A 23,211-nucleotide genomic window follows, 5' to 3' on the forward strand; every position below is an offset into this window, starting at 1 on the left:
GGGAGGGGGTGGGCGGGGGGAGGGATGGTAGACAGCAGCCGTGGTCCATCTCCATAGACGCTTAACTCGCCTACATTGTGGGGACTCAAGGACACATTATTAAATAACACAAACCCTGATTAGAATGTTCACACAGTTGAAAAGCTTTGGCTGTAAAGAGTGACAAAGTGAGCCCTCGCCATGATTCTGACACTTGATAGCCGAGTGATAGGAGACAAGTGACAACTTCTGTTAAGTCTTAGTATCTTTATCTCTTGAAGAGGAATATAAAAATGCACCTTTTAGCACTTGACAAAGCAGATCATTAATTGAAAGCATTTTTGAGGGGCACCTGCCCTGTTGGTTGAGCGTCTGCCTTTGGCTCAGATCATGATCTCAGGGTCCTGGGATCGAGCCCCAAGTTGGGCTCCCTCTCCCTCTGCTGCTCCCACTGTGTGTGCTCTCTCTCTCCCTTTCTCAGTCAAGTAAATAAATAAAACGAAATAAAATAAAATAAAATAAAAGCATTTTTGAAATAGTAGATTCTTATAAAATAATTGGGTTGTTACAATGCAGATTATTGGATCTTAATTTGGAGAGTTTCTCTTCTTATCCAGTCTTTTACCACATTTCTCAGAAATGCTTTTTTAAACAAACAAACAAACAAACAAACAAACAAAAACATATGAAATACTCCCTGAGGGTCCTCTTCTGCCTTCCTTTCTCTGGGCCTTCTTTGGATCCACCAAAAGAAGTGAGCCCAGGGACTGTGGCACAGCAGCAGGTTCAGGAGGCAGAGCTTAGAGGGCGAAGGCCCCCGGCGTGAGGGGCTACATGGGCTCCGACACACAGCACCCTGCCTCCCCCCAGGGTGAACCAGGACGCCCCAGTTCTCCTGAAGGACCCAGTTCTCAATGCTGTGGCCGCCAGGCACGGGCGAACTCCGGCCCAGGTGGCCCTGCGCTTCCAGCTGCAGCGGGGGGTGGTGGCCTTGGCCAAGAGCTTCAACGAGAAGAGAATCCGGGAGAACTTCCAGGTGGGGCTGCGGGCCCAGGGCTGGACGGGGCCCCATTGCCCTCTGCACTGGGTCATCCGTGAGGCACCCGCGGGCTGTCCGTCCTCAGTGCCCAGGTAGCTTCTGCGGTGTCGGGAGAGGCCCCGGGAGGGTCAGCTTGGGGTCCCCATGCTGGGTTTCCTTTGAACCCCAAGCTAGGGCCTGATCTGCAGCTGCACAGAGAAGGAGTTAGATGACATGTGATTGGCGCTGGGGCCTGTCGAGGCTTCCTTCGCTGTGGCCACATGCACCTGCCCAGCGCCCCTGGGGGGCCCAACTCCCGCCTGGAGTGAACCCCAGCTTCATGAGTCATCTCTCAAAACCTCCACACCCCTTGCACAAACGTGTGTGGGAGGGGTAGGGGGATGGGGCAGTCAGTGCCGCGGGGAAACTGAGTCATCACCTCATGTTTCTGGCAGGTGTTTGATTTCCAGTTGACACCAGAGGACATGGAGACTCTGAGCAGCCTCAACAAAAACATTCGCTACTTTTCAGATACTTTGTAAGTAGCTCGTTGCTCCCTTGACGCTGGGAAGCTGGACGGTGGTGGGACTGTGTGACCCCAATCCACAGAGGGGTTCCTCTTCTTTTAGGAAAGTGGCTGGGGAACATCTTTCCTTCAAGGCCTCTGGAACCTCTTTTCCCTGATGCTCTCCTGTCCTCTGTCCTCACTGCACCTGTGATGGGGGCCAGTGGGTGCTGGAGTCACCCTTCTCTCCGCCTTACTCACTGCCTCCCCGAAACCTGGGGAAATCCCTCTCCACCGCCCCATCAGGCTCTCCCTCCCCCCACAGGCACTCAACCGTGCTCCCGTCTTTTTTTTTAATATATATATATTTTTTTCTTTTAAAAAAGTTTTTATTTGAAAGCAAAACAGTACAATCCACAAGTACAAACATGTGAAATCGTTAATAGCACGTGTTTATGTTTTATCATGAATCAGACATGTTTGAACAATTCACAGCTACAGGAAATCTAGAACGAAATCAAATATTTTGTCACATCAGGTTGAAAAGTTGGAGAGGACTTTGTAATATATATATTTTTTATTGGAGTTCGATTTGCCAACACATAGTATAACACCCAGTGCTCATCCCGTCAAGTGCCCCCCTCAGTGCCTGTCACCCAGTCCCCCCGTCCCCCCGCCCACCTCCCCTTCTACCATCCCTAGTTCGTTTCCCAGCGTTAGGAGTCTCTCATGGTCTGTCACCCTCTCTGATATTTCCCGCTCTGTTCCCCTCCTTTCCCCTTTATTCCCTTTCACTACGTCTTATATTCCCTGTATCAGTGAGACCATAGGATGATTGTCCTTCTCTGATTGACTTATGTCACTCAACATCATACCCTCCAGTTCCATCCATGTCGAAGCAAATGGTGGGTATTCATCCTTTCTGATGGCTGAGGAATATTCCACTGTATACATAAACCACATCTTCTTTATCCATCATCTTTCGATGGACACCGAGGCTCCTTCCACAGTTTGGCTATTGTGGACATTGCTGCTAGAAACATCGGGGTGCAGGTGACCCGGTGTTTCACTGCATCTGTATCTTTGGGGTCAATCCCCAGCAGTGCAATTGCTGGGTCGTAGGGCAGATCTATTTTTAACTCTTCGAGGAACCTCCACACAGTTTTCCCGAGTGGCTGCACCAGTTCACATTCCCACCAACAGTGCAAGAGGGTTCCCCTTTCTTTACATCCTCTCCAACATTTGTGGTTTCCTGCCTTGTTAATTGTCCCCATTCTCACTGGTGTGAGGTGGTATCTCATTGTGGTTTTGATTTGTATTTCCCTGACGGCCAGTGATGTGGAGCATTGTCTCATGTGCTTGGTGGTCATGTGTATGTCTTCCTCTGTGAAATGTCTGTTCATGTCTTCTGCCCATTTCATGGTTGGGTTGTTTGTTTCTTTGCTGTTGAGTTTAAGAAGTTCTGTATAGATCTTGGATACTAGCCCTTTATCTGATATGTCATTTGCCAAAATCTTTTCCCATTCTGTCAGTTGTCTTGTAGTTTTGTGGACTGTTTCTTTGGCTGTGCAGAAGTTCTTTACCCTGATGAAGTCCCCATAGTGCTCCCGTCTTTAAAACCAAAACCCAAACCAAAATCTTCTCTTGAGCTGACATCGCTATGCAGCCACACTGCATTTCTCCTTCCATAGGGAAACTTCTCGAAGGAGCCTATGCTTGCCGCCTCGAGCCTCTCTCTTCCCATCTTCTGATGCACCTGCTCCCCACTTTGCCAAAACTCTCCTTGTCAAGGTCAGCCATGACCTCCTCTCCTCATTCGTCTCGTTTTAGCTGGCAGACCTCGCTCTCCTCCTGGAAACGTGTGCGTGGCTTTCCTTCCACGCGGCCCACCCGCTTACCTGCTTCCCCGTTGTCGCCCGAGCCTCCTTCTCCTGTTCTTTGCAAGCCCTCCCCATCCACCTGGCCTCCTAACTTTGGAGCGACTTGGTCCTTGGACCTCTTTTCTTTTCTGTCTGTGCCCACCTCCCGGCTGCTTTCACCCAGTCTCAAGCTTTAAACACCATCTAAATACCCACTCCCCAGGATTCTATCCAGCCCAGACCTCGGCCCTGGACCAAGATTTGTAAGTCCACTTGCTCAGCTGCACTTGGGTGTGCAATACGCCACCTCAAACCCATCAGGCCTACCACTGACTCACGATGGCATCTGCAGAGGCCCCAGCTCACACCCAAGTCTTCCCCCCTTCATGCCTGGAGGCCAGGGCGACGGGCAGCCCTCTTCCTGACATGGTAGCCTATCTCACTCGGACAGAAGGCCGGCTTCCTTCACACCTGCAGGGGCCGCAGGGCGCTCCCTCCCTCGCTGTCTGCCGCTGTGTCCAATCTCCGCCCGCTGACTCCACTGCGGCCCGTGGCCTCCCCGCTGTTCCTTGCGGCCGCCGGGCCTGTCCCAGGGCCTTTGCACTGATTGTTCTCTCCGCCAGGATGCTCTTCCTCCCGACAGCTGGCTGCACACCCCTTCACCTCCTTCGTGTCCTCCCTCAGGTCACCTCCGTCATATACCTTCTCTGTCACCTCACCTAAGAATGCAACCCTGCTCAGCAATGCCTTTCTCTCTATTCTACTTTGTTTTCCTTTTAGCGCATATTCCTGATTAGCGCACCATACACTTCACGGGTTTATGTTGTTTATTTCCAGTTTGCCTCATTGGAAACGTTAGATTCCTAGGGCAGGATTTTTAAAAATCTACTGTTTCCTTGAGTGATTAATCAGTGCTGGGTCAATGAATAATATGATCAAATGATAAAGAGGGAAAGGAAAAGGAGAGTGGAGAAGCAGGCAGTAATCCTTAGCAATTAGCATCAGTCGTTTTAATCAAGAATTAATTATTTAGTGATTTAGCACTATCTCAAAATTATTACTTTGTGTGTGTGTATATATATATATAGAGAGAAAGATTAGTATATATACTATTATATATATTATATACTATTATATACTATATACTAATATATTATATACTATATTATATATTATATAATACTATAATACTATACTATATATAGCATATATACTGTTATATATACCAGTCTCTCTCTCTCTCTATATATATATATACACAAAGTATAGAGAGACTAGTATATATAATAGTATATATATATATATATGATATATCTCAATATATATATTGGATATATATATATTGGATCTCTATATATATGATATATCTCAATATATATCCTATATATATATATAGAGAGAGAGAGACAGAGATAGAGACAGAGAGACAGAGAGAGAGAGTGTTAGTTTACCTCCCTTGCTAAAATGAAACCCCCGATGAAGTGATTTATATCATAATCACCGTATCCATCCCTATATCTAATAATTTTTCACCGAGTAAAGGCATAGATGAATTACTTCTGAGTGCTTGAGAGAAACTGAACAACAGTGACGTTCTTATTGCCCTCCCCATCATCGCCTTGAAGTATTTGTTCCCGTTATGTATGAAACCCTAAGGGCATGGTTTTAAAAGAGGCAGAGTTCATTTCTGCCCTCTTGGGAGTTTAAAGTAGCAACTCCAGGACCTTATCTCCTAAGTAGTAGAATAATACAATACCTTCAAAAATGCAACGTATTGTTTTAATTTTGTATATGTGTTCATGAGCACTGTGTACCATTTTTTACAATATGTTCATTATAGTGTCAAGTGGTAGTAGGTAGTAGTACCGGGTTATTGTAAAACTGGATGCTTTTGTCCTTGTCCATAAAAGAAAGTTCCATTAATTTTCATACTTAAGCCAGTTTAAAAGAAACCTCTCTTTACCCAGCCCAGAAACAGTTACTTGACTAAGTCTCTCTCTTCACCTTTTAGATTTGCTACTCATCCGGATTATCCATTTAATGACGAGGATTAATTGATTTCTTTGACTCTGGTTGATGATCAGCGAACAGCTCAAGGATGAGAAAGGATCTGACTTAGCCCATGTTACTTAGCCTGACACGTTGAAATGTAGCCTGAGTCCCCCGAATCTGGAAGTAAATGTCTCTAAACCCAGTCTTTCCCCCTCAAAGTCAATGACAATACATTTCAAACAACCTAACCTATCAATGCCTTGGCTTTTTAGTCTGTTTTGCTTTTTCCTGTCACTGAGGTTGAAATGCTGTCCCTGTGAAGTGATCACAGGGATATAAATCTCTAAAAACAAACAAACAAACAAACAAACAAACAAACAAAAAAGAAGGTAACCATTGAGTATACTTTCAAATTGCCAAAGTCTAGCTTTTTACTTGTCTCCAAGAATTTTTCTCTTTTGTTCTGTGAATTTACCACACTATACAATTTTATCAGGCCTTTAAAAGAGATCTGAAGCTTAATTAAAACTCAATACAAAAAAAAAAAGGGCCATGTTTCAATTAAAAAGTACTCATAATGCCAAGAACAAGGAGATTATCAAACTGGATGAAAAAGGATGAGCACCAGATGCACTGCACCAAGACGACCAAGATAGGAAAATTATCCGACCAAGGATTTTAAAGCAGTCATGGTGAACATGTTTCAACAAGCAATGACAACACATGTGGAACAAATGGAAAGCCACAGTTTCAGCAAAGAAATAGAAGATATAAAGAATCACAAAATGGAAATGTTAGAACTGGAAAACACAATAATCAAAGTGGCACCTAGGAGGGTAAAATGACATAAATCACCCAATGGGAACAAGAGAGAGAAAATGAGCTGGGGATAAAAAACAGGAACAGAGCCTGTGGACCTTGAACAATAACAAAAGCTCTAACATTCATGTGATCAGAGTAGGGGGGATGCAGAGATGTTGGTCAAAGGCACAACTTCTGTTATAAGTTCTGAGGATCTAATGTTCAGCATGTAATCATAGTTAATAATACCGTGCTGTAACACTGACATGTGCTTAAAGAATTGATCTTACGTGCTCTCACCAAAAAAAAAAAAAAAAAAAAAAAAAAAGCCATCTAGGGTGATGGGTGTATTAATTAACCTGATCGTGGGAATCATCTCCTAAAGTGTATGTTTATTAAATCACTAAGCTACTGGAAGTATAAATTTTCAAAAAACTTCACAGATATTGGAGAGTCCAAATTTCAAAAGTGATATAATTAGTAAAAGGGACTGAAAAATGAGTGCCAGGATTTATTAAGAACTTCCAAAGATTTGCTTTCTCCATTTGCATCAATGCATCTCTGTGAGGGATTTTCAGCTGCAGCTGCTTGCGATGAAGACTGTGTTTCAAATCAAACTGAGTTTATGATCAAAATTTCAAATTTCTGTATCACAAAGTATTGAATCAATATTGACAAAAAATATATATATATATATGTAAAGCATAGTTGAATCATTGCTTTGAAAAGAATGTAACCACAATAAATTAGTGGGAACAAAGAGTTTGGACCATGATTAAAGTTCTTATTTTTCCATTTTTTATTTCATCTCTGGCTCAGTGTAAAGTTTTTTTTTCTATTTTTTGGGGGTATTTTATAATGTACACACTGGATTAATAAAGAAGTGTATTCATATAATAAATAAATATACATTGTTTGGGTGCAAGTTCAAAAACTGTTAGTAATAGTAGGGGTTCTACCAAAAAAGAGGGAGTCCACTGTTCAGAGGTCACGTTGCCGTGTGTGCACCAGACAAGAAACCAACACCGTCCTTTGTCAGGAAGGCTGCGCAAGCCCGGGGAGGCCGAGCAAACCCCTGTTCCTCTCTCCCTGTGGACCCGGTGGGAGCGTCAGTCCCACCCGACAGGTGCCGCACCCGCAGTGAGCCGGGGCAGGTGTCATACCCTCTGGGGGCTGGGGCAGGTGCCGCGCCCGGGGGAGCAGGCAGAGGTGCCGCCCCGCGGGGAGCCTGGAGAGGTGCTGCACCTGCGGGGAGCATGCAGAGGTGCCGTCCCCGCGGGGAGCATGAAGAGGTGCCGCCCCCGGGGGAGCACGGAGAGGTGCTGCACCTGCGGGGAGCACGGAGAGGTGCTGCACCTGCGGGGGGCACGGAGAGGTGCCGCCCCCGTGGGGAGCCTGGAGAGGTGCTGCACCTGCGGGGGGCACGGAGAGGTGCCGCCCCCGGGGGAGCACGGAGAGGTGCTGCACCTGCGGGGAGCATGGAGAGGTGCTGCACCTGCGGGGGGCACGGAGAGGTGCCGCCCCCGGGGGATCACGGACAGGTGCTGCACCTGCAGGGAGCATGCAGAGGTGCCGGCCCCGGGGGAGCACGGAGAGGCCACATCCGCGGGGCGCGGCGGCAAGTGTCGCACCCACCGGGCCGGGGCAGGGGCAGGTGCCGCACCCACCGGCAGCCGCGGTCGGGACCAGGTGGTGGGCGGGGCGCACCTGGCGGGCGCCCCTGGGCCGCGGGGGAGGAGGCCCAGTCTCAGAAGCCGGGTAAACAAACAGGGCCCGGCCGCCTGTCCCCGTCGGGCCCCTTTGCTCCCAGCCGCCCCCGTGTGGCCCAGGCTCGGGAACTACCCCTCTCCCCCGGCCCCCCGCCCCCCTGCACCCCCGCCCCCCCGCCCCCCTGCGCCCCACCGCCCCCCGCAGCTGGCCCCTTCGCTCCTGCTCTTGCGGATCCAAGAAGAGCCCCCCCGGGAGCCAAAGATGGACCAGGCCGTCGGCTTCCCCCTGCAGCCCTGCTCGCTCCCGCCCCCTCACCCCACTACCCACGCGGGAGCCTCCGATCCACCGGCGGGGCAGGGGCGCCCTCTGCCGCCAGAGCCGCGGATGCGCGGGCGCCCGTCGCGGGGCGACCTGGAGAGGCTCCTGGGCTCCTCCAGGGGAGGGGAGGCCCGGGGTCCCTGCGGGGCAGGCCTGGGGCGTTGGCCTAGGCCCTCAGTCCGCGTCGCCCCCGAGCTCCCCGGGGCGCTCCTGGATATGCACAGAGCGAACCCGGGAGCCTCTGGCCCAGCTGCAGAGGCGCAGTGCTCCCCGCGGGCGCGCGTCCTCCCCCGGGCCGCGTGGGGCCCAGTGTTTCTCATCCTCGCTGGTTGCCGTGGTGTTGCTATTCCAAGTGTTTCTAGCAAAAACAACAACAACAACAACAACAACAACAACAACAACAACAAAAACCAACCACCAATCTGTAATAGTGTTTTCTATAGAATATAAAGTGATGGAGCTTACCTTTTGGTCCCTCCAGGCTCACCTGTGAATGGACATTGGTCAGAGTTGGAGTTTGAGGTGTGGGGATGAGAAGAAAGCCCCCTGCAGCCCGCAGTGCCTTTGCAAGGTCGGAGTCGTGGTGATAAGGATTCAGTGTAACATGTGGAAGTCATTTACATTAGGCCGGAGATCAATGACCAGCTGAAACTGGTCAAAATATTAAGTGAACGGTTGCACCAATGTACATCCGGTATATGCGTTCGTGCATGTTTAATTTTTTGAAGATTTTATTTATTTACGGAGAGAGAGCATAAGTGGGGAGGAGGGGGTGGCTCCTCGCTGAGCTGGGAGCCTGATGTGACCCAGGACCCGGGGATCACCACCTGAGCGGAAGGCAGCTGCTTAACCACCTGAGCCCCCCAGGCGCCCCTACACTTTTTTAAAAAGCGAGTTACAAATTATGTATGCTATGTGGCAGGTTTTGTGAAGTGTTTATGCCCATTTATTAGATATGTTTTTTAAAGATTGATAGAAAAGTGAGCATGCAGTGGGGAGGGGCAGAGAGAGAGAGAGAGAAGCAGGTTCCTCGCTCACTAGGCGCAGAGCCCCACAACCTCACCACCCTCAGATCATGACCTGAGTCCAAACCAAGAGTCCCACGCTCAACCGACTGAGCCACCCGGGCGCCCCTATCTGCACGTCATAGACGTGGGCAAAGACCACAAGGATCCACTAGAAAGAGGAGTTTTCCTAGATATTGCTCTTTTAGGCCTTTTTTACTTTCTCTAGTTGAGCTTCTCTCAGTTCTTTGCATTGTGAATTTGGTTGAATTACTTTGTAACCCAGGAAAATTCTGTAAATGTTAATAAAAAGTACTATTAGCCAATTGTGTTGAATTTTTCTTACACTTGCAAACAGGGAGATGCCTGCCAATTAACTCATGAAAATGAGCCTTTTAAGTCTCTCATAATTTATAGCAGCTTTAACACGAGTGGCCCCAATAGTACTGAGGTGACCCCTCGTGAGATGAGCAACACAACACATTGCCCTGAACGGGCCTGCGTGGATACGCTCCCTAATGCCCTTCCTTGTGCAGAGTGTGGACGGCCTGGGCACCGAGCGTCCTCTCTGAGCTGGGGTTTCCACATTGTGGAGAAGGAAAAACGCCTCTCTATTGACCTGAGACATCTCCAACTTTCAGCCCCGTGTTCTTTGGATGTGTCAAGGTAAGGATTTTGCTTTAAAATCAATGGGGGGGGGGGTGCTGGCCAGAACAGGGGAGCACAGGGGACGCGAGGCGGGCCCAGGGCTGCAGTGGGGCCGAGTGACAGATACAGAGACTCATCATGCCATGGTCTCAACTCTTGTATTTATCTAAATATTTCCATAATACAATCTTTTTTTTTGAGAGTGTAGGCCACATTGTCTTGTAAAATCCCATCACACTGTGCTCAAAAGACTGAGGGTTCTCTGTGGAGAGGATCACCCTCTCCCTTTCCATCACGGAGGCCATCTGAACCGTATGAATTTCTCAGGGAGCTCAGCTGCTGTTCCAGGCGGAAATCCACCGGAATCAAGCCTCGTCCGTCCCCTCCCCTCCCTGGCAGCCCGGGGCAGAGGCTGGTGGTTCGGGCCTCGTGGATCTGTCTGCCCAGGCAGGAGGAGGAAGCAGGAAGCCAGGCTCAGAAGTATATGTTGAAAGGATAGTCCTTGTGGTTTGCAGCTCTGAAAAAAACAGGAAAACAAATAAAAAATTAGAAATGCTTATTCTCTTTAAGAGAAACATTCTAAGAGACACAGTTGTGTACTTTCAAGGTCCCCAATGTGCCAAATTAGTCTTTGGATTAGCTCAGGGGCACAGCCTCAAACAGAAAAGACTTAGGAGTTATGAGAAGCCTTAATTAACCTAAAACGTATATAATCAACACCGATTCAGGAACCAATCCCCCTATTTTGAAAGGAAGTAAAGGAGACGTATTTACATGGGTAACGTGCACAGCCGCAAGTTCCTGTTCAGGCCGAGGATGTCATTCATATCCTGTTCTGATAATTTAAAGTCGAACACCTGCAGCCAATACAGACGTTCATGGCAAAGTCAGGTCAGGGAGCACTTCGTGGAGCATGTGCTACCTGCCAAGTGTCGTGCCAGGCCTGTCGGGGACACCAAGGGGAGGGCGAACGGTGCCTGTGGCCCCCGGGTCTTCCCCAGAGCCTTGGCCTTCCCACACGCATGTGGGCCTTGGCCTTGGCCTGCCACTGGCTGCCTCGGGGCTGGCTGGGAGCCCCTGGAAAGTCGGGGGGGGGTACTGCACTCACCCCCTGGGAGTACGGGACACCCTGGGATGGTGAAGGGGTGCAGCAAAGCTTTCCCACTGCTCAAAAAAAAAAAAGAAAAAAGAAAAAACCCAAAACCATTTGTGCCTCCCACCCTACCAGCTAGGAGGACGCTCGTCCCCGGGACCAGCCACTCCGACAGTGTTCAGAATGCAGGGTCCTCTTCGCATCTGTTCCCTCTGAAGCAGAGCTCTAAGCTGCACCATCCCTGCCCCGCCCACCCTTTGGCTCTTAACATACTTGAGCACTATGACCCGCTCCAGAAATAGGAGCTTTTCTCCCAGGAGGGCTGACCCTGGTTGCAGCCAAGGGGCTGGGAGAGAAGGTGGAGTGGCCTCGGGCCCAGCCTCTGCCCACAGGAGAGGCCCCACCACAGCCCAGGGGAAGCCAGGGATTCGGAGTCCCCAGCAGCTCTGGCTGGAGGGGGGGCGGGGGCCCGGGGGGCAGGGTGGCTGGGCTCAGTTCTGGTGGGGTCGGCGGGCAGGTGCCCGGCTGTTCTCGCCTCCCTGCTCCCTGTCTCAGCTCCCAGGCTGGGCACTGTCACACCCTCGGGTTCCTCGGGCTGTGGCCACAGCTTCACCCTGCGCGCCCGCCACGTCACAGCCAGCAGGGCCCGTGCGTGAGGTGGCCGGACCCCCGCTAGCTGCATGTGTTCCCAAGCCCTCCACCTAAAAGAAGAGAAGCACTTTCCTGGATATTCTCAATAATCCGCTTGGGGGTGACTGATTTGGGAATCACGATCACATTCCTCTGGATCTGAAATCGGAGCAAAATCTGCAGGAATGAAAAAAAAAAAAGTCTAATATCAGACACAGGGAGGAGATTCCACGGAGTTGGTGGTTTCTCACGCAGTTTACAGCGTATCGTACAGTGAAAAAGTCCAAAAGTCAGGGGCAGCTTTTAATCACAAAGCTTTTCTGTTCCAAAGTCTTTTAGGAACCCACACCAGTATTTTCTGGAAGCTTTTTCCAATGTGTGTGCAATGACCGCCACCGGCCCGCGGAGACTCCTGTGACTTAATGATCCCACGGATGCACCCAACACCTCGACCCTGGACGTCAGAGCAAGGAAGCCGGTGGGAAGGCCTTTCCTGTTCCACTCGCTGGTGCGCGGGGTGGGGCCCAGCACATGCTGGTGAAGCGTGGGGGTCTGGCCAGGGGCTCCTGTCCTCCGTCCTTGCCCGGTCCCGGCCCCCAGAGGAAGCAGGCCCGCCCAGCCCCTCCTACCTGTGCCGGGGACTTGTTGTGCTTCTGCGCCACCCTCTGGATCACAGGGTCATCCAGCAGGTCTACGCCCTCACTAGAGAGAGCAGGGCCAGGCAGGAGGTTAGGGGGTCCAGCGTGCATGCTCCTGGCTTTGAAAACCCCACTACTTCCTCCAGAGGGCAAAACCTAGATTTATTTTCGTCTGATCGCTACACCTGCTCGCTGCGGGGACGGTAAATGGGACAGAAGCGCTCCCCACCCTGACCCCACCGGCTGACACTTCCCAGGAGACAGCTGGACACGCTGCTGCTCTTGGTGGATACGTGGTGTTTCCTCGAGGACGAGGTGGCACCATCGGAGGGCCCATGGCCTGGTGTGACGTCTACGGGCTGTCTGACCTCGCTCACCATAGGGCCTGGAGCGGCGCCTAAACTGCTGCTGCTGCTGCTGGCAATCTCAGAAAGCTCAACTCGGGTGCCCACACGAGCCTGAGCCCGGGAACACGCGGAAGGTCTAGTGCGGAGACCCTGGGCTACGGCCTAGCGCCACCCCTGGGCCCGCGTCCCGCAGGGAGAGGCCCTAACCACTCCGGAGAGGCGTTTCCTCGGCCAGCACTCCTTAAGCGGCTCTACAGACAGTGCTCAGAGCCTCCTGAAGGAACTGACCAGCTGATCTCACCTGCCGCGGGCCCAGCACTCAGCTGGTTCCCTGCCCTGGGCGGCCCTGGGACCCCACGCTCATCTGCATGACACGACCTGGCCTTCCAGCAACTACCGTGTTCAGACACCTGTGCCTACCTCCCACGGCAGACACACACACACACACACACACACACACACACACAGGTATTTAGAGTCAAATGCTTCCAGCCCTCCAGGGCCCCTGGTCTGTCCCAGGCACTGAGCCAGGGGTGGAGGAGAGTCACAAATCACACGCTGTCCCTGCACTCGAGCAGCTCTGACAAGTGGGGACAGGAATTAATGACAAGACAGTGAGACGAGGGCTATGGACAAAACCGGGATACAGGGAGTGAGTGTGGGGGGCTTCCTGGAGGAGGTGACACAGAATTAAACCGTATATCAGAAATCAGAGTTAACCAGATTTAAAAAGAAAAAAAAGGGTCCGAGCAAGATCTCAAGGTAAAGAGAACAGTACGTGAGAGGCACAGAGCCCGGAAAGACGGCGCTCCTTCCCGGGAGCCCCGTGTGGTGTCAAGTGCTGGGGGAACACGCTTGTTGGGGGAAGAACCGAGGCCAGAAGCACGCAGAGGCCAGACCAGTGGGACTTCGAGGCCAAGCCAAGAACGGAAGGGTTTTCCAGCAGGAAGGTGACCTGATCCTACTAAGCCGCCCCGTCTGGTACCGCGGGGACAGTGGGTGGGAAGCGGGCAAGCCCGGCCCGAGCCAGGAGGCTGCGGGAACTAGCGAGAATTAGCGGGGAGAGCGCCCGCTTAACTACGGCAGGGGTGGCGGGAACACAGATTGAGAGACAGACCCCGGCCCTGCGGCAGAATGGCCTGGAGGACGTTCAGGTGTCTGGTCCGGGTGGTGCGAGCGGCCAAGGGGGCTCGTTAGCTTAGCAGGTGGAGGGAGCACGGCACACGGCTGGGGTTGGGGGGAGGAGGCCGGGCGAGCCTCCCCTTCCTTCAGAGAGCCCCTGCCAACCACCTGAATTCTTCCCTGCTAGAGCCCCACGCGCCACCACCCGTGACGCACCCCTACCTGGAACCGCCGAGGGGCCGGTACGCGGTCACGGACACCTGTCTGGACTGGCAAAACCTGATGAGCTCCTTTTGGGTGAGATACGGGTGGCACTCGATCTACAGAGAGAGTCACAGCTTACCAGGGGGATTGGGACTGACAGGCCACCAGGAAACAGGGCACGCGCTCACGGTCGGCTCTGCCCCCGAGGAGCCGCGGGCCCGTTCCCAGGCGCAGGCCTCCGCTGCCGTGGGGTGACAGGCCCCTGGGAACGGGCAGGAGGGCCCCCACGCTCCCCGGGCACTCCGACGGCCCCTGCCCGGTGAGGTGCCCCCTCTGGGCCTGTATTTCCGCTCCAGCCCGTGGCGCTCTCCTGCCTCACGTGGGGACAGTGGCTGCTCTGTGGGTGGCAGCCAGGGAGCTTCCAGAAGGCAGAGGCTGTTTTGCTTCCTGCTCTGGGTGCTGACCGCTTGAGCAGGCTCACCTGCGGAGACTCGCCGAGCGATGCCCTTTCCTGTACCCACGTGATAGGAAGGGTATTTTTTTTTTTAAGATTTTATTTATTTATTCCTGAGAGACATGGAGAGAGAGGCAGAGACCCAAGCAGAGGGAGAAGCAAGCTCCATGCAGGGAGCCTGATGCGGGACTTGATCCCGGGACCCCGGGGTCACGCCCTGAGCAGAAGGCTCAACAGCTGAGCCACCCAGGTGCCCCAGAAATTTGTTGTAAAAAAAGGAACCTGATGCTCTATTCTTAACGTCCCCAAACCAGAAACTACCCAAGGGCCCATCCACGCCAGAATGGGTAACTACCCTGTGCTGTATTTACGTCATGGAATGCCACGCAGAGATCGGAACGGTGGACGACCACACGTGAACGTGGACGCATCTGACAACTATACTGTGGAAAGCCAGACGCAGCAGAGTACGTCACGCGTCACTTCATCGACTACGTTCAAAAGCGGCTGGTGCCGTCAGTAATCGGCACAGCGGCTGCCCTTGGCGGGCGGCGGTCACACTGTTTCTGTGTCTGGATGCCGGGCACGGAGTGCGCCGAGGCTCAGTGGAAGTCATCGAGTCCCAGGGTCACGTGCGCGCTTTGTGGACGTCCGTGACACTGTGCAACCGTTCAGGTAAAGTGAAGTACTGCAAAAATGCCCTTTGCTCATGAGCCAGCCCGGTGCACGGAAGGCCTGGGCAGCACCGTGGGTGAAGGAGGACGGCTCGCCAGGACCTTCTGCTGCCTCTACACAGAGCAAACCCAGCTCCACCCGCGCCCTGCCTCCCCAGGGCACCTGCCGTCCCGCAGGCTCTCCTGCCTCGGCGCCCGATCCCGGCTGACCTGCTCCCAACAGCACCGCTCTGCAGCCCCGGGAGGGGAAGGCCCAACTTGCAACCCCCCTCCTCCCGTTCCCAGCTTACTCACGCGGACGGGGCAGCTGCAGAGCCAGCTGTTCAAGCCTCACCTGGTTAGTGATTGGCTTGAATCTCAAGTTGGGTTTGTTCAAAAGTCTGTCGAGCTGCTTGTGGTTGAAGTTTGACACCCCGATGGCTTTCACCAGCCCCATGACCACCAGGTCCTCCATGGCCTAGAGAGAACACAGGGTCCCGCGGATGCTCCACGCCCCACACGCCTCTACACACTGTGCTGAGCCCACTCCACCCACCCCAGACTTCTGCAGATCCCATCCGACGTCCCACGGGCGTTTCTGCCCCCAGCGCCTACTCCACTTCCACCTCTCCCCGGCTGGGGGGCCTGGGGCACGTGTTTATGACCCATGGAGCCTCAACGTCCCCACCTGCAAAGTGGGGACAAGCCTGTCCTCGCCACAGGATTGTCTTAAGATTCCATCCAACAACACGCACCTAGCATTCAGCTCAGGGCCCAAATCTCCCGAACGCGCGGCACGTTAGGTATTGTTACTCCTCTTACTCTACCTGCTGATGCGGTGTCTGTGAGCACGTGCGATGCTGACCGTTGGCTTGCCTCCCTCTCTACCCAGGTTATGGACCTCCTGAGCACCATGAGGTGCCATCATTGTCCTGCTGGCCCTCTGCTTGAGGCGGAGCATGGCCCGGTGCAGGGGACGGGGGCGGCATAAGTCCCGAGTGGCCACGGGCAGGCGGCCAGTGAGCAGACACCAGCTCCTGCCTGCACGCTGCAGCAGCATCCAGAACCCCACTCGTGCTGCCGAGACCGCCCGGACTCTAACCCACGACTTTCCAGAGAGGCAGTGCCCTGGGACAGAAAGGGCTGGGGACCCCCGGACACTGGCCCTGATAGCCCAGGCCCCGCTGCTAATCCCTTTCGCTGATTCCCGTTTAAAAGAAATGGAGGGAGAGGGTGGCCTGGGGGGTGCGCTTCCCCATCTGTGTGCCCCTCACCCTGCCCGGTCCTCCAAGGCCGGCTCCCACTCCTCTCCCTGAACTCAGTGTGAACTCGCCTGCTTCCCACGCCTCTACCCCACATCAGTGTGCAATATCACACGCGCTGGGTCAGCCGAGGCCGGCGGGGAACCCCGCCCCCCCGCACTCGCTGCTGTACTTGAGGCCTCCTCCCCCCTTTCCGTCCGGGCTCCAGCAGCAGCCTGCAGAGTTGCATCCCATCCCTCCAGCTTCTCTGAGCGGTTACCGATAAGCCGTTGGCAACTACAGAAGAGCCTGATGGGGCCCCACCGGGTAATGGAGAAATGGATTCTTAAGTTTTATTTCTATCCTCTTCTTTGTTTCCGTCATGACCACGCGCTGTTTCCTAATCAAGAAACAAGCGGACACTGAGAGTACCGGAGGCCTGCCCTAGTTATCGCTCAGATGGATGTGTTGGCGAGAGGAGGCAGCCCGAGCTATGGAAGCAGGCGGCCGCTGAGTCAGGTGCGCACCCCCGTTCACGCCGCACACCCGTGCGTTGGGCACGCAGCCGGCGTACCTGAACCAGCAAGCTCGCGATCCCCCGCCAGCCGAAGGCTCACCTCCCAGGTGTCCAGGAAGTCCGTGTCACTGGCTATGACCATGCCGCTGCGGTCCAGGGGCACGTCTTCTTCCCCGGACTGTGAGACAGAGGAGGGAGCCAATGGGGAACTGCGGGCAAGTAAACGTGCGCGTGCGGCCCACACGGCCCGGGGACCCCGGCCCTGCTGCTGGCCTAAGCTCTCTGCGCCACCCGACGGCCGTGAGCAGGAAGCCGGCGCCTCCGGGACGTTACCTTGAAGCCCATGGGCCAGTGCATGAGGTAGAGGTCCAGGTAGTCCAGGTTCAGGGCTGTGAGACTCCTGGTGCATGCCGCCTTCACCAGCGACTTCTTGTGGCTGGTGCACCAGAGCTGCCGGCGGGAGGAAGGACGCCCGTGTTAGCACCACAGCTGCCCCTGCGCCCCACGATTCCAGCAGCGGGAAGGTGGACAACATCCGCGACTAGGCGGCAATCAACACAAGGTGGTGACGTCGGCCTCGGATGCTCCCTTGGGGACGGATCTCCAAAACGGGGCCCCTGCTGCCTGAGTCCCGCTGGAAGGAAGTTGGCAGCACGGGGAACGATTTGTGGGAGGGCCGCCTGCTTACAGGGATCCGCTGGGACCAGATGAAAATCAACCCAAATGCCTGCAAGCAGAAGGGCGGGCGCGAACCGTCCAACTCGCTCACTGGGTCTCCCGTTAAGTTGGCGCCAGCTGGGAAGGCCGCGTGGCCACGGGTGAGGTGGGGCGGGTGTCCAGCTGCCCTGTCCTGACCTGGATACTTCTAGCCCCGCCCCTGGATCTGCTTCCCGTTACTTCCCGCTCCGTGTCGTAGTGACCGCGACGAGGCCGGTCTGGGGCCTCTGACACAGCAAGAGAAGACAGATAACATGTTCCAGAAAGAAGACTGGAAGATAGGAAGAGAATCCAGAAACACTGGGTATTGACAAAGGCAGGAAAACACAAAAAAGGGAGGAATATACTGTGAATAAATAACGGTGCCCTCTAGACGGTGAGCACACAGAGTGATTTCTGTAAAAAACTTGCATTTCCACCACTTTTCCAAATGTCAAGGGCGAGGAGCACACCTGCCCTGCCGGCTCTGCTGCACCCCGGAGAAACCTGTGCCTGGGTTTGGGGGCTGGCCCGGCAACCCTGCAGCCAGCGCCCTCCTGGACCAGCAGGGGAGCAATTTGAACCCCGCCAGGGACACACTGAGGCCTCTCCAGCTCTCCGGGACCTGATGAGTCGCAGAGTCACGCAGGACAGTGACGCTACTACAGGAGCAGCAGTGCGTCCTGCAGCTATGGACATCGGGCCTGGAAAGTACTCGAGATGACCAGATCCCGAGCCTGGCTTTACACACAAGGACGCCGTGAGCCCGTGCCACCCAGTGACTGCCCAGTGCCTCGGAGCTCGGGGACACCCGGCGTGAGGGCCGGGGCTCTGGCCTCACGGTCCTGACACCCCGCATCAGAGTCAACAGCTAGGGCGCTCTGGACTGCGCGCTGCCCGCGTCTGCCCCTCGGCGGCCCGCACGGCTGTCCCCTGCGCCTCCCATCTCCCAAGTCCGGGCCTCCCTCCTCTTCCGCCCACACGGTGGCCAGGGTCTCCGGCCTCCTGAACAAATGCACCTGTCTTTCCTTTTTTTTTTTTAAAAAAAGATTTTATCCATTTATTCATGAGAGACACAGAGAGAGAGGCGGACACACAGAGGGAGAAGCAGGCTCCACGCAGGGAGCCCGATGTGGGACTCGATCCTGGGACCCTGGGGTCACGTCCTGAGCCAAAGGCAGACTTTCAGTTGCTGAGCCCCCCAGGTGTCCCCGCACCTCTCGGTGGCTGCAATTGCCTGATCCGACACAAGTCTCGCTGCTCCAACATATGAGCTCCCTACTTAAACACCTGCAACGGTGCTCCTCTGTGGGGAACAAGAGCGAGCCCCTGATTCACAGGTAGCTGGGCCCCCGGGATGCAGCCTGTCCCCCGCTGCAGCCTCATTTCCTGGTCCAGGAACGCCAAGCATCTTCCAGGTCCCTGTACCTGTCCCCACCGCGTGCTCTGCCCACGTGTCCCCTCTGCTTGTCACGCAGTCCCGGGCACCTTCCCCTGCACCAGTCCCAGCACATGCGTCCTGCTCAGCTCCCCGAGGCCCAGAAAACCCTCCACACGCTAGGTCGGCTTTCCTGCCCCCCAAGCCCTGCGGGGTCTACACTGGGGTCTACACCCTCCGACGTCCTACCTTACTGACGATAAACAGGTCCTCCCGCCTCACCACGCCCTCCGTGATCTTGCTGTGGATCCCGGCTCCAACCTCGCTCTCATTGTGGTACAAGTAAGCGCAGTCGAAGTGCCGATATCCCGCGTCGATGGCCACTTTCACGGCCTCGGCCACCTCCCCTGGGGCCGCCTGCAAAAGGAGCGTGACAGAAGGAACCCTCGCACTCAGGACACGGCCGCTGCTCCCCCGCACCTGGGTCAGGTCCCCGCACCCGCGCCAGCGTGGGCCGGCCCTGCGATCAGGGCCCGTGGGAGTCAGGGCGGCTCCCAAGCCTCTAAGTTCCAGCTCCTCGGCTTGTTTGGGGAAAACTCTGTAGGTATTTTTGGTGCCTGCAAATCAGGGAGCCACATCCTCTGCTGTGCCTCCTGAACCAGCAGAGGAATAAAGACACGGAGGAGGCATCACAATAGTAAAGGAGACACAAGAAGGTGCAGATTCAGCCTCTACCCGGGAAGACCAGAAGGCCAAGGGGAAAGGCAAACAGGGGTACACTCGCTTGAAGATAGCCCACCCCCCGCGGAGGAGCTCCCCAAACCCACAGGCACAGTAGGGCTTTCATCAGAAAAACGCTCCCTGTGGACGGGGCTGCTCAACAAGCAAAGGGGCTGAAGCAGAGGAAGGAGCCCGGGGAGGGCTCACGACGTCCACCGGGCATCCCCAAGGGCTTCGTGATTCTCAGAGCACCTGCTCGCTTGACCTTCACGGAACCCCCTGCGCCAGGTCTTCACTCACGAGCAGCATTCAGAGGCGCTGAGAGCTAATGAAGCAGCATCCACCCCAAGTCGGGAACGAACCACCAAGAAATGAGAAGGGGAGGGAAAATGTGAGAACAAGAATGAACATCCAATAAAGACACGGAGGAGAAGATCAACAAAGCCAGAGCTAGGTCTCTGAAAAACCTTAGTAAGGTGGACAAACTTCTGATGAGACTGACAGCACCAAATTTTTTTTTTTAATGACCTCAATGAAAAACAGCCATACAGATTAAACTGAGACCCAAAATCGCAGAAAATATTATCGGTCACTACAAACTGACAATTTGCAGAGATGAAAAGACTGGGAGAAATCCCTAGAGAAACTTACTCGAGAAGAAGTAAAAGCCGAATTGTCCTATAATTATCTTTCTTTTTTTAAATGAAGCAATTCGTTGAACACACACAGAGTTCTACGTTTTCAAGGATGAGATCATCCCAAGTTGACACTAAATCTTTCATAGAAAAGGAAAAGAATATTCCCAACTCATTCCACCAGACCAGCATAACCCTGGCATCCAAAGCAGACAAAAATATTAGTAGGACAGTCACCATGGATCTTGCTCATCGATCGTTGCAAAAATCCTAAGTAAAATAACAGCAAAGTGGATGCAACAATATACTACGGAAAAAGAACATACCACAGCCACACTGAGTTTATCTGACATGGCCAAGGACGGCTTGATATCAGAAAATCCATAATAATTTACCACATGAACAGATTAAAAAAATACACGTTGTCAATCAATATTGGATAAGATTCAACATCCATTTCTGATTCCAGCTCTCAGTAAACTAAGAAAAAAGAAAACTCTTTAACCTGGTAAAGAATACCCACACTTAAAACAACCACAACAACAGCAAAAAAAAAAAAAAAAAAAAAAAAAATCAAGAACAAAAACAAACGAAAAACCCTAGGGGCAGACATCATTGTAAACCTGTTAAGTATCAGAAACATTCCCTTTAAAATCCAGAACAAAACAAGAAAGTCCTCGGTAATGGAGGTCCTAGCCATCACAAGCAGCTCAGAAATAGCAATTTGAGACTGGAGGATCAGAAAAAAGGGAATGAAAGTAGCGTTGTTTGCAGACGGGAGGATCATTTATGTAGAAAACCCAAATGAATCTATAGGTGAATTAAGAGAACAACAGGACAATTCAGCAGAGTGGCTGGAAATGTGATGAATATACCAAAGAAGACTGTTCTTTAAAAAAAAAAAAAAAAAAAAAAAAAAACTAGGCCCCACGCCTAATATGAGGTTCCAACTTCTGACCCTGAGGTCAGAGTCCTATGGTCCATCAACTGAGCCAGACAGACGGCCCCGGGGAAGACTATTTTCCTATGCATCAACAGTGAATGAGCTGAAGACATAATTTCAGAGAAGTTTCATTTCTAATAGTATCACAGAGCGTCCAGTATCCAGGACTAAATCCCCCAAATGAAGGGTCTGCTCTCTCCAGGGAAAGCTGTATGTAGAACCAGACGAAGAGACACTGACAGACACAATCTATCTAGGACAATGTATTAACAGAGAAATAGACTATGCTTGTAGAAGGCCGGGTTTAATACAAAAAAGTCAGTTCTCTCCAGGTTGATCCATGGATTTAATGTGATCCCACAGACTCCGAATGAACTATCTTATCTTCCTCCCCCCGCCCCCCCCCCCGCCCCCAAGGCCATCTTAAACCTGGGGTGTCCTTGTGCTTCACTGGGGTGAACAGAATGCAGCCAGAGAGGTTTCCAGCCTAGGCTTCAGGGCACCCTGTGCATTTCCCTGGCTCCCTCGGGGCCTCAGCCATCATCACCCAGTGGATACCCCAGGATAGCCTGCTTGAGGCTGAGAGTTCGGTGCAGCCACAAGGATTAGCCCCAGGGGGTCCGACCCAGGCACGGGACAGGGCTGCCCAGCTGAGCACCCTGCATGCAGCCGTCGGGACCCACATGCTGCCCTAGGCCACTGCGTCTCTGTGATTGTCACTGAGGCCGCCCTTGGGGGCCAGCAGAGAATCCATAGTAGTGCTGTGACCTGACTGCACAAACGCGAGACTCTGCGTGGTGGTCAGGAAGGGGCGAACGGGGCCGACCCAGCTCTGTGCACCTGGGGTCCAGCAACACCAGAGAGGAATGGTTTGGCCCCCGAAGCAGGCTTTTTTTTTTTTTTTTTAATTTTGTTGTTGTTGTTTTTTTTTTGCAGGTTTCCTAGCGCTGGTTGCTGTGCAGAGGGCGGTGCAGCAAAGGCAGGCGGGGAAGTCGAGGCACGGAGCCCTGCGGAGCGCTGGCTGCGCGCGCACACAGCCCGAGGCGGGGCCGCGGAGCCCCAGCAACCGTGCAAGTCGCACCCCAGGTATGCAGGAGCCGGAGAGCACCTCGCAGGATTATACCTGGGTGATGCTAAGCCCTCCGCAGCCGGCCCCTCCCACGATAAAACGCGGGGTCCAACAGGTGCCAGCAGGTGCGCAGGGGCGTGTGATGCGGCGCGGCCCCCACCCCAGGGCGGCGGGTGGCCCCGCGGGCCTCGCAGGGGAGGCCGCCTCACCTTCCAGGTGCCCAGGCCCACGGCCGGGATGCGCTCCATCCTCCCGCCGCCGCCGCCGCGCAACTGCCGGGCTCGCGGCCGCAGCTCCCGAGGGGCGCGGGGGGCGGAGCCGGAGCGGCGGCCCTGATTGGCTGGCGGCCGGGGACACGCCCACCCCCTGGGAGCCCGGGCGGCGATGTGCGCACGCGCCGGCCTGCGCGCTCCTGGAGCCTCGGGGACTGGAAGGGTGGGAGGGAGGGAGGAGGGGGGAGAGGCCCGGCCGCGGGGAGGCGGGACGAGGGGCTGGTGTTCCCGGTTCCGGGGACCGCAGGGCTGGGCCAGGCCCCGGGTCCCGGCGCTGGAGCCCGGGTAGGGACTCCCTCCAGCAGGGAGAGGGAAGGCCTTGCTCCCCTGCAACCTGACGTGCTTGGGGCGGGCATCCCGAGGCCCCCGGGCTCCTCGGGGTCCGTCGGCCTCGGGGCTCCGTCGGTGACACACCTGGCTGGGTCCAGTAAATGCTTTCTACTCCCTGGGGTCCCGGCAGCAGGACCTGCGGGGTGCAGAATGGGGCACAGCACTGCCTGCTGCACCCCACCCCGCCCCACCCCGCCCCGGGGCCGAGGACCAGCCTCCCGGCTGGCGCCGCAGGTGGAAGGGGGCGGAGTCCCGGGATCCAGTCCCACGTCTGGCTCCCTGCATGGAGCCTGCTTCTCCCTCTGCCTGTGTCTCTGCCTCTCTCTCTCTCTCTCTCTCTCTCTCCCCTTCTCTGTGTCTCTCATGAATAAATAAATACAATCTTAAAAAAAAAAAGTTTCCATTTCCCTAACCTCTAATGTGGCTGGTCCTGTT

General features: G+C 54.2%; 2 protein-coding genes across 6 annotated transcripts in view; one reads left to right on the top strand and one right to left on the bottom strand.

Moving 5' to 3' along the window:
* Positions 1-6,961, top strand: part of LOC144313905 (estradiol 17 beta-dehydrogenase 5-like) — a 30,073-nt gene extending 23,112 nt beyond the window's left edge. For all 5 annotated transcript variants that reach the window (XM_077897328.1, XM_077897327.1, XM_077897326.1 and 2 more), the window contains 3 exons: positions 850-1,015; positions 1,453-1,535; positions 5,373-6,961. In XM_077897328.1, the coding sequence (XP_077753454.1) occupies positions 850-1,015; positions 1,453-1,535; positions 5,373-5,415 (292 nt within the window). In that variant the 3' untranslated portion in view covers positions 5,416-6,961. The remainder of the gene's footprint in view (positions 1-849; positions 1,016-1,452; positions 1,536-5,372) is intronic.
* A 3,012-nt stretch (positions 6,962-9,973) lies between these two features.
* On the bottom strand, positions 9,974-22,482 carry AKR1E2 (aldo-keto reductase family 1 member E2). Its single transcript, XM_077897331.1, has 10 exons — positions 22,384-22,482; positions 19,057-19,224; positions 17,067-17,183; positions 16,834-16,911; positions 15,331-15,453; positions 13,887-13,984; positions 12,187-12,259; positions 11,650-11,734; positions 10,609-10,690; positions 9,974-10,351 (listed from the first exon to the last, which is right to left on the bottom strand). Exons 1-10 carry the CDS (start codon positions 22,420-22,422, stop codon positions 10,309-10,311), a joined length of 906 nt encoding a protein of 301 aa, XP_077753457.1. The 5' UTR covers positions 22,423-22,482; the 3' UTR covers positions 9,974-10,308.
* Positions 22,483-23,211: the final 729 nt, after the last annotated feature.

Source organism: Canis aureus, chromosome 5, assembly GCF_053574225.1.
Source record: "Canis aureus isolate CA01 chromosome 5, VMU_Caureus_v.1.0, whole genome shotgun sequence".
Taxonomy (NCBI): Eukaryota; Metazoa; Chordata; class Mammalia; order Carnivora; family Canidae; genus Canis; species Canis aureus.

Bases quoted from the DNA above. Each gene is read 5' to 3' on its own strand.
- AKR1E2 (XM_077897331.1), bottom strand. From the start codon at position 22,422: ATGGAGCGCATCCCGGCCGTGGGCCTGGGCACCTGGAAG. The intron at 13,985-15,330 runs GTGAGGCTTGAA...CTCTCTCTGTAG, and splicing joins TCAAGCCAATCACTAACCAG to ATCGAGTGCCACCCGTATCT. The intron at 12,260-13,886 runs GTAGGGGTGCGT...TGCTCTCTCTAG, and splicing joins CGGCCCCTCGGCGGTTCCAG to TGAGGGCGTAGACCTGCTGG.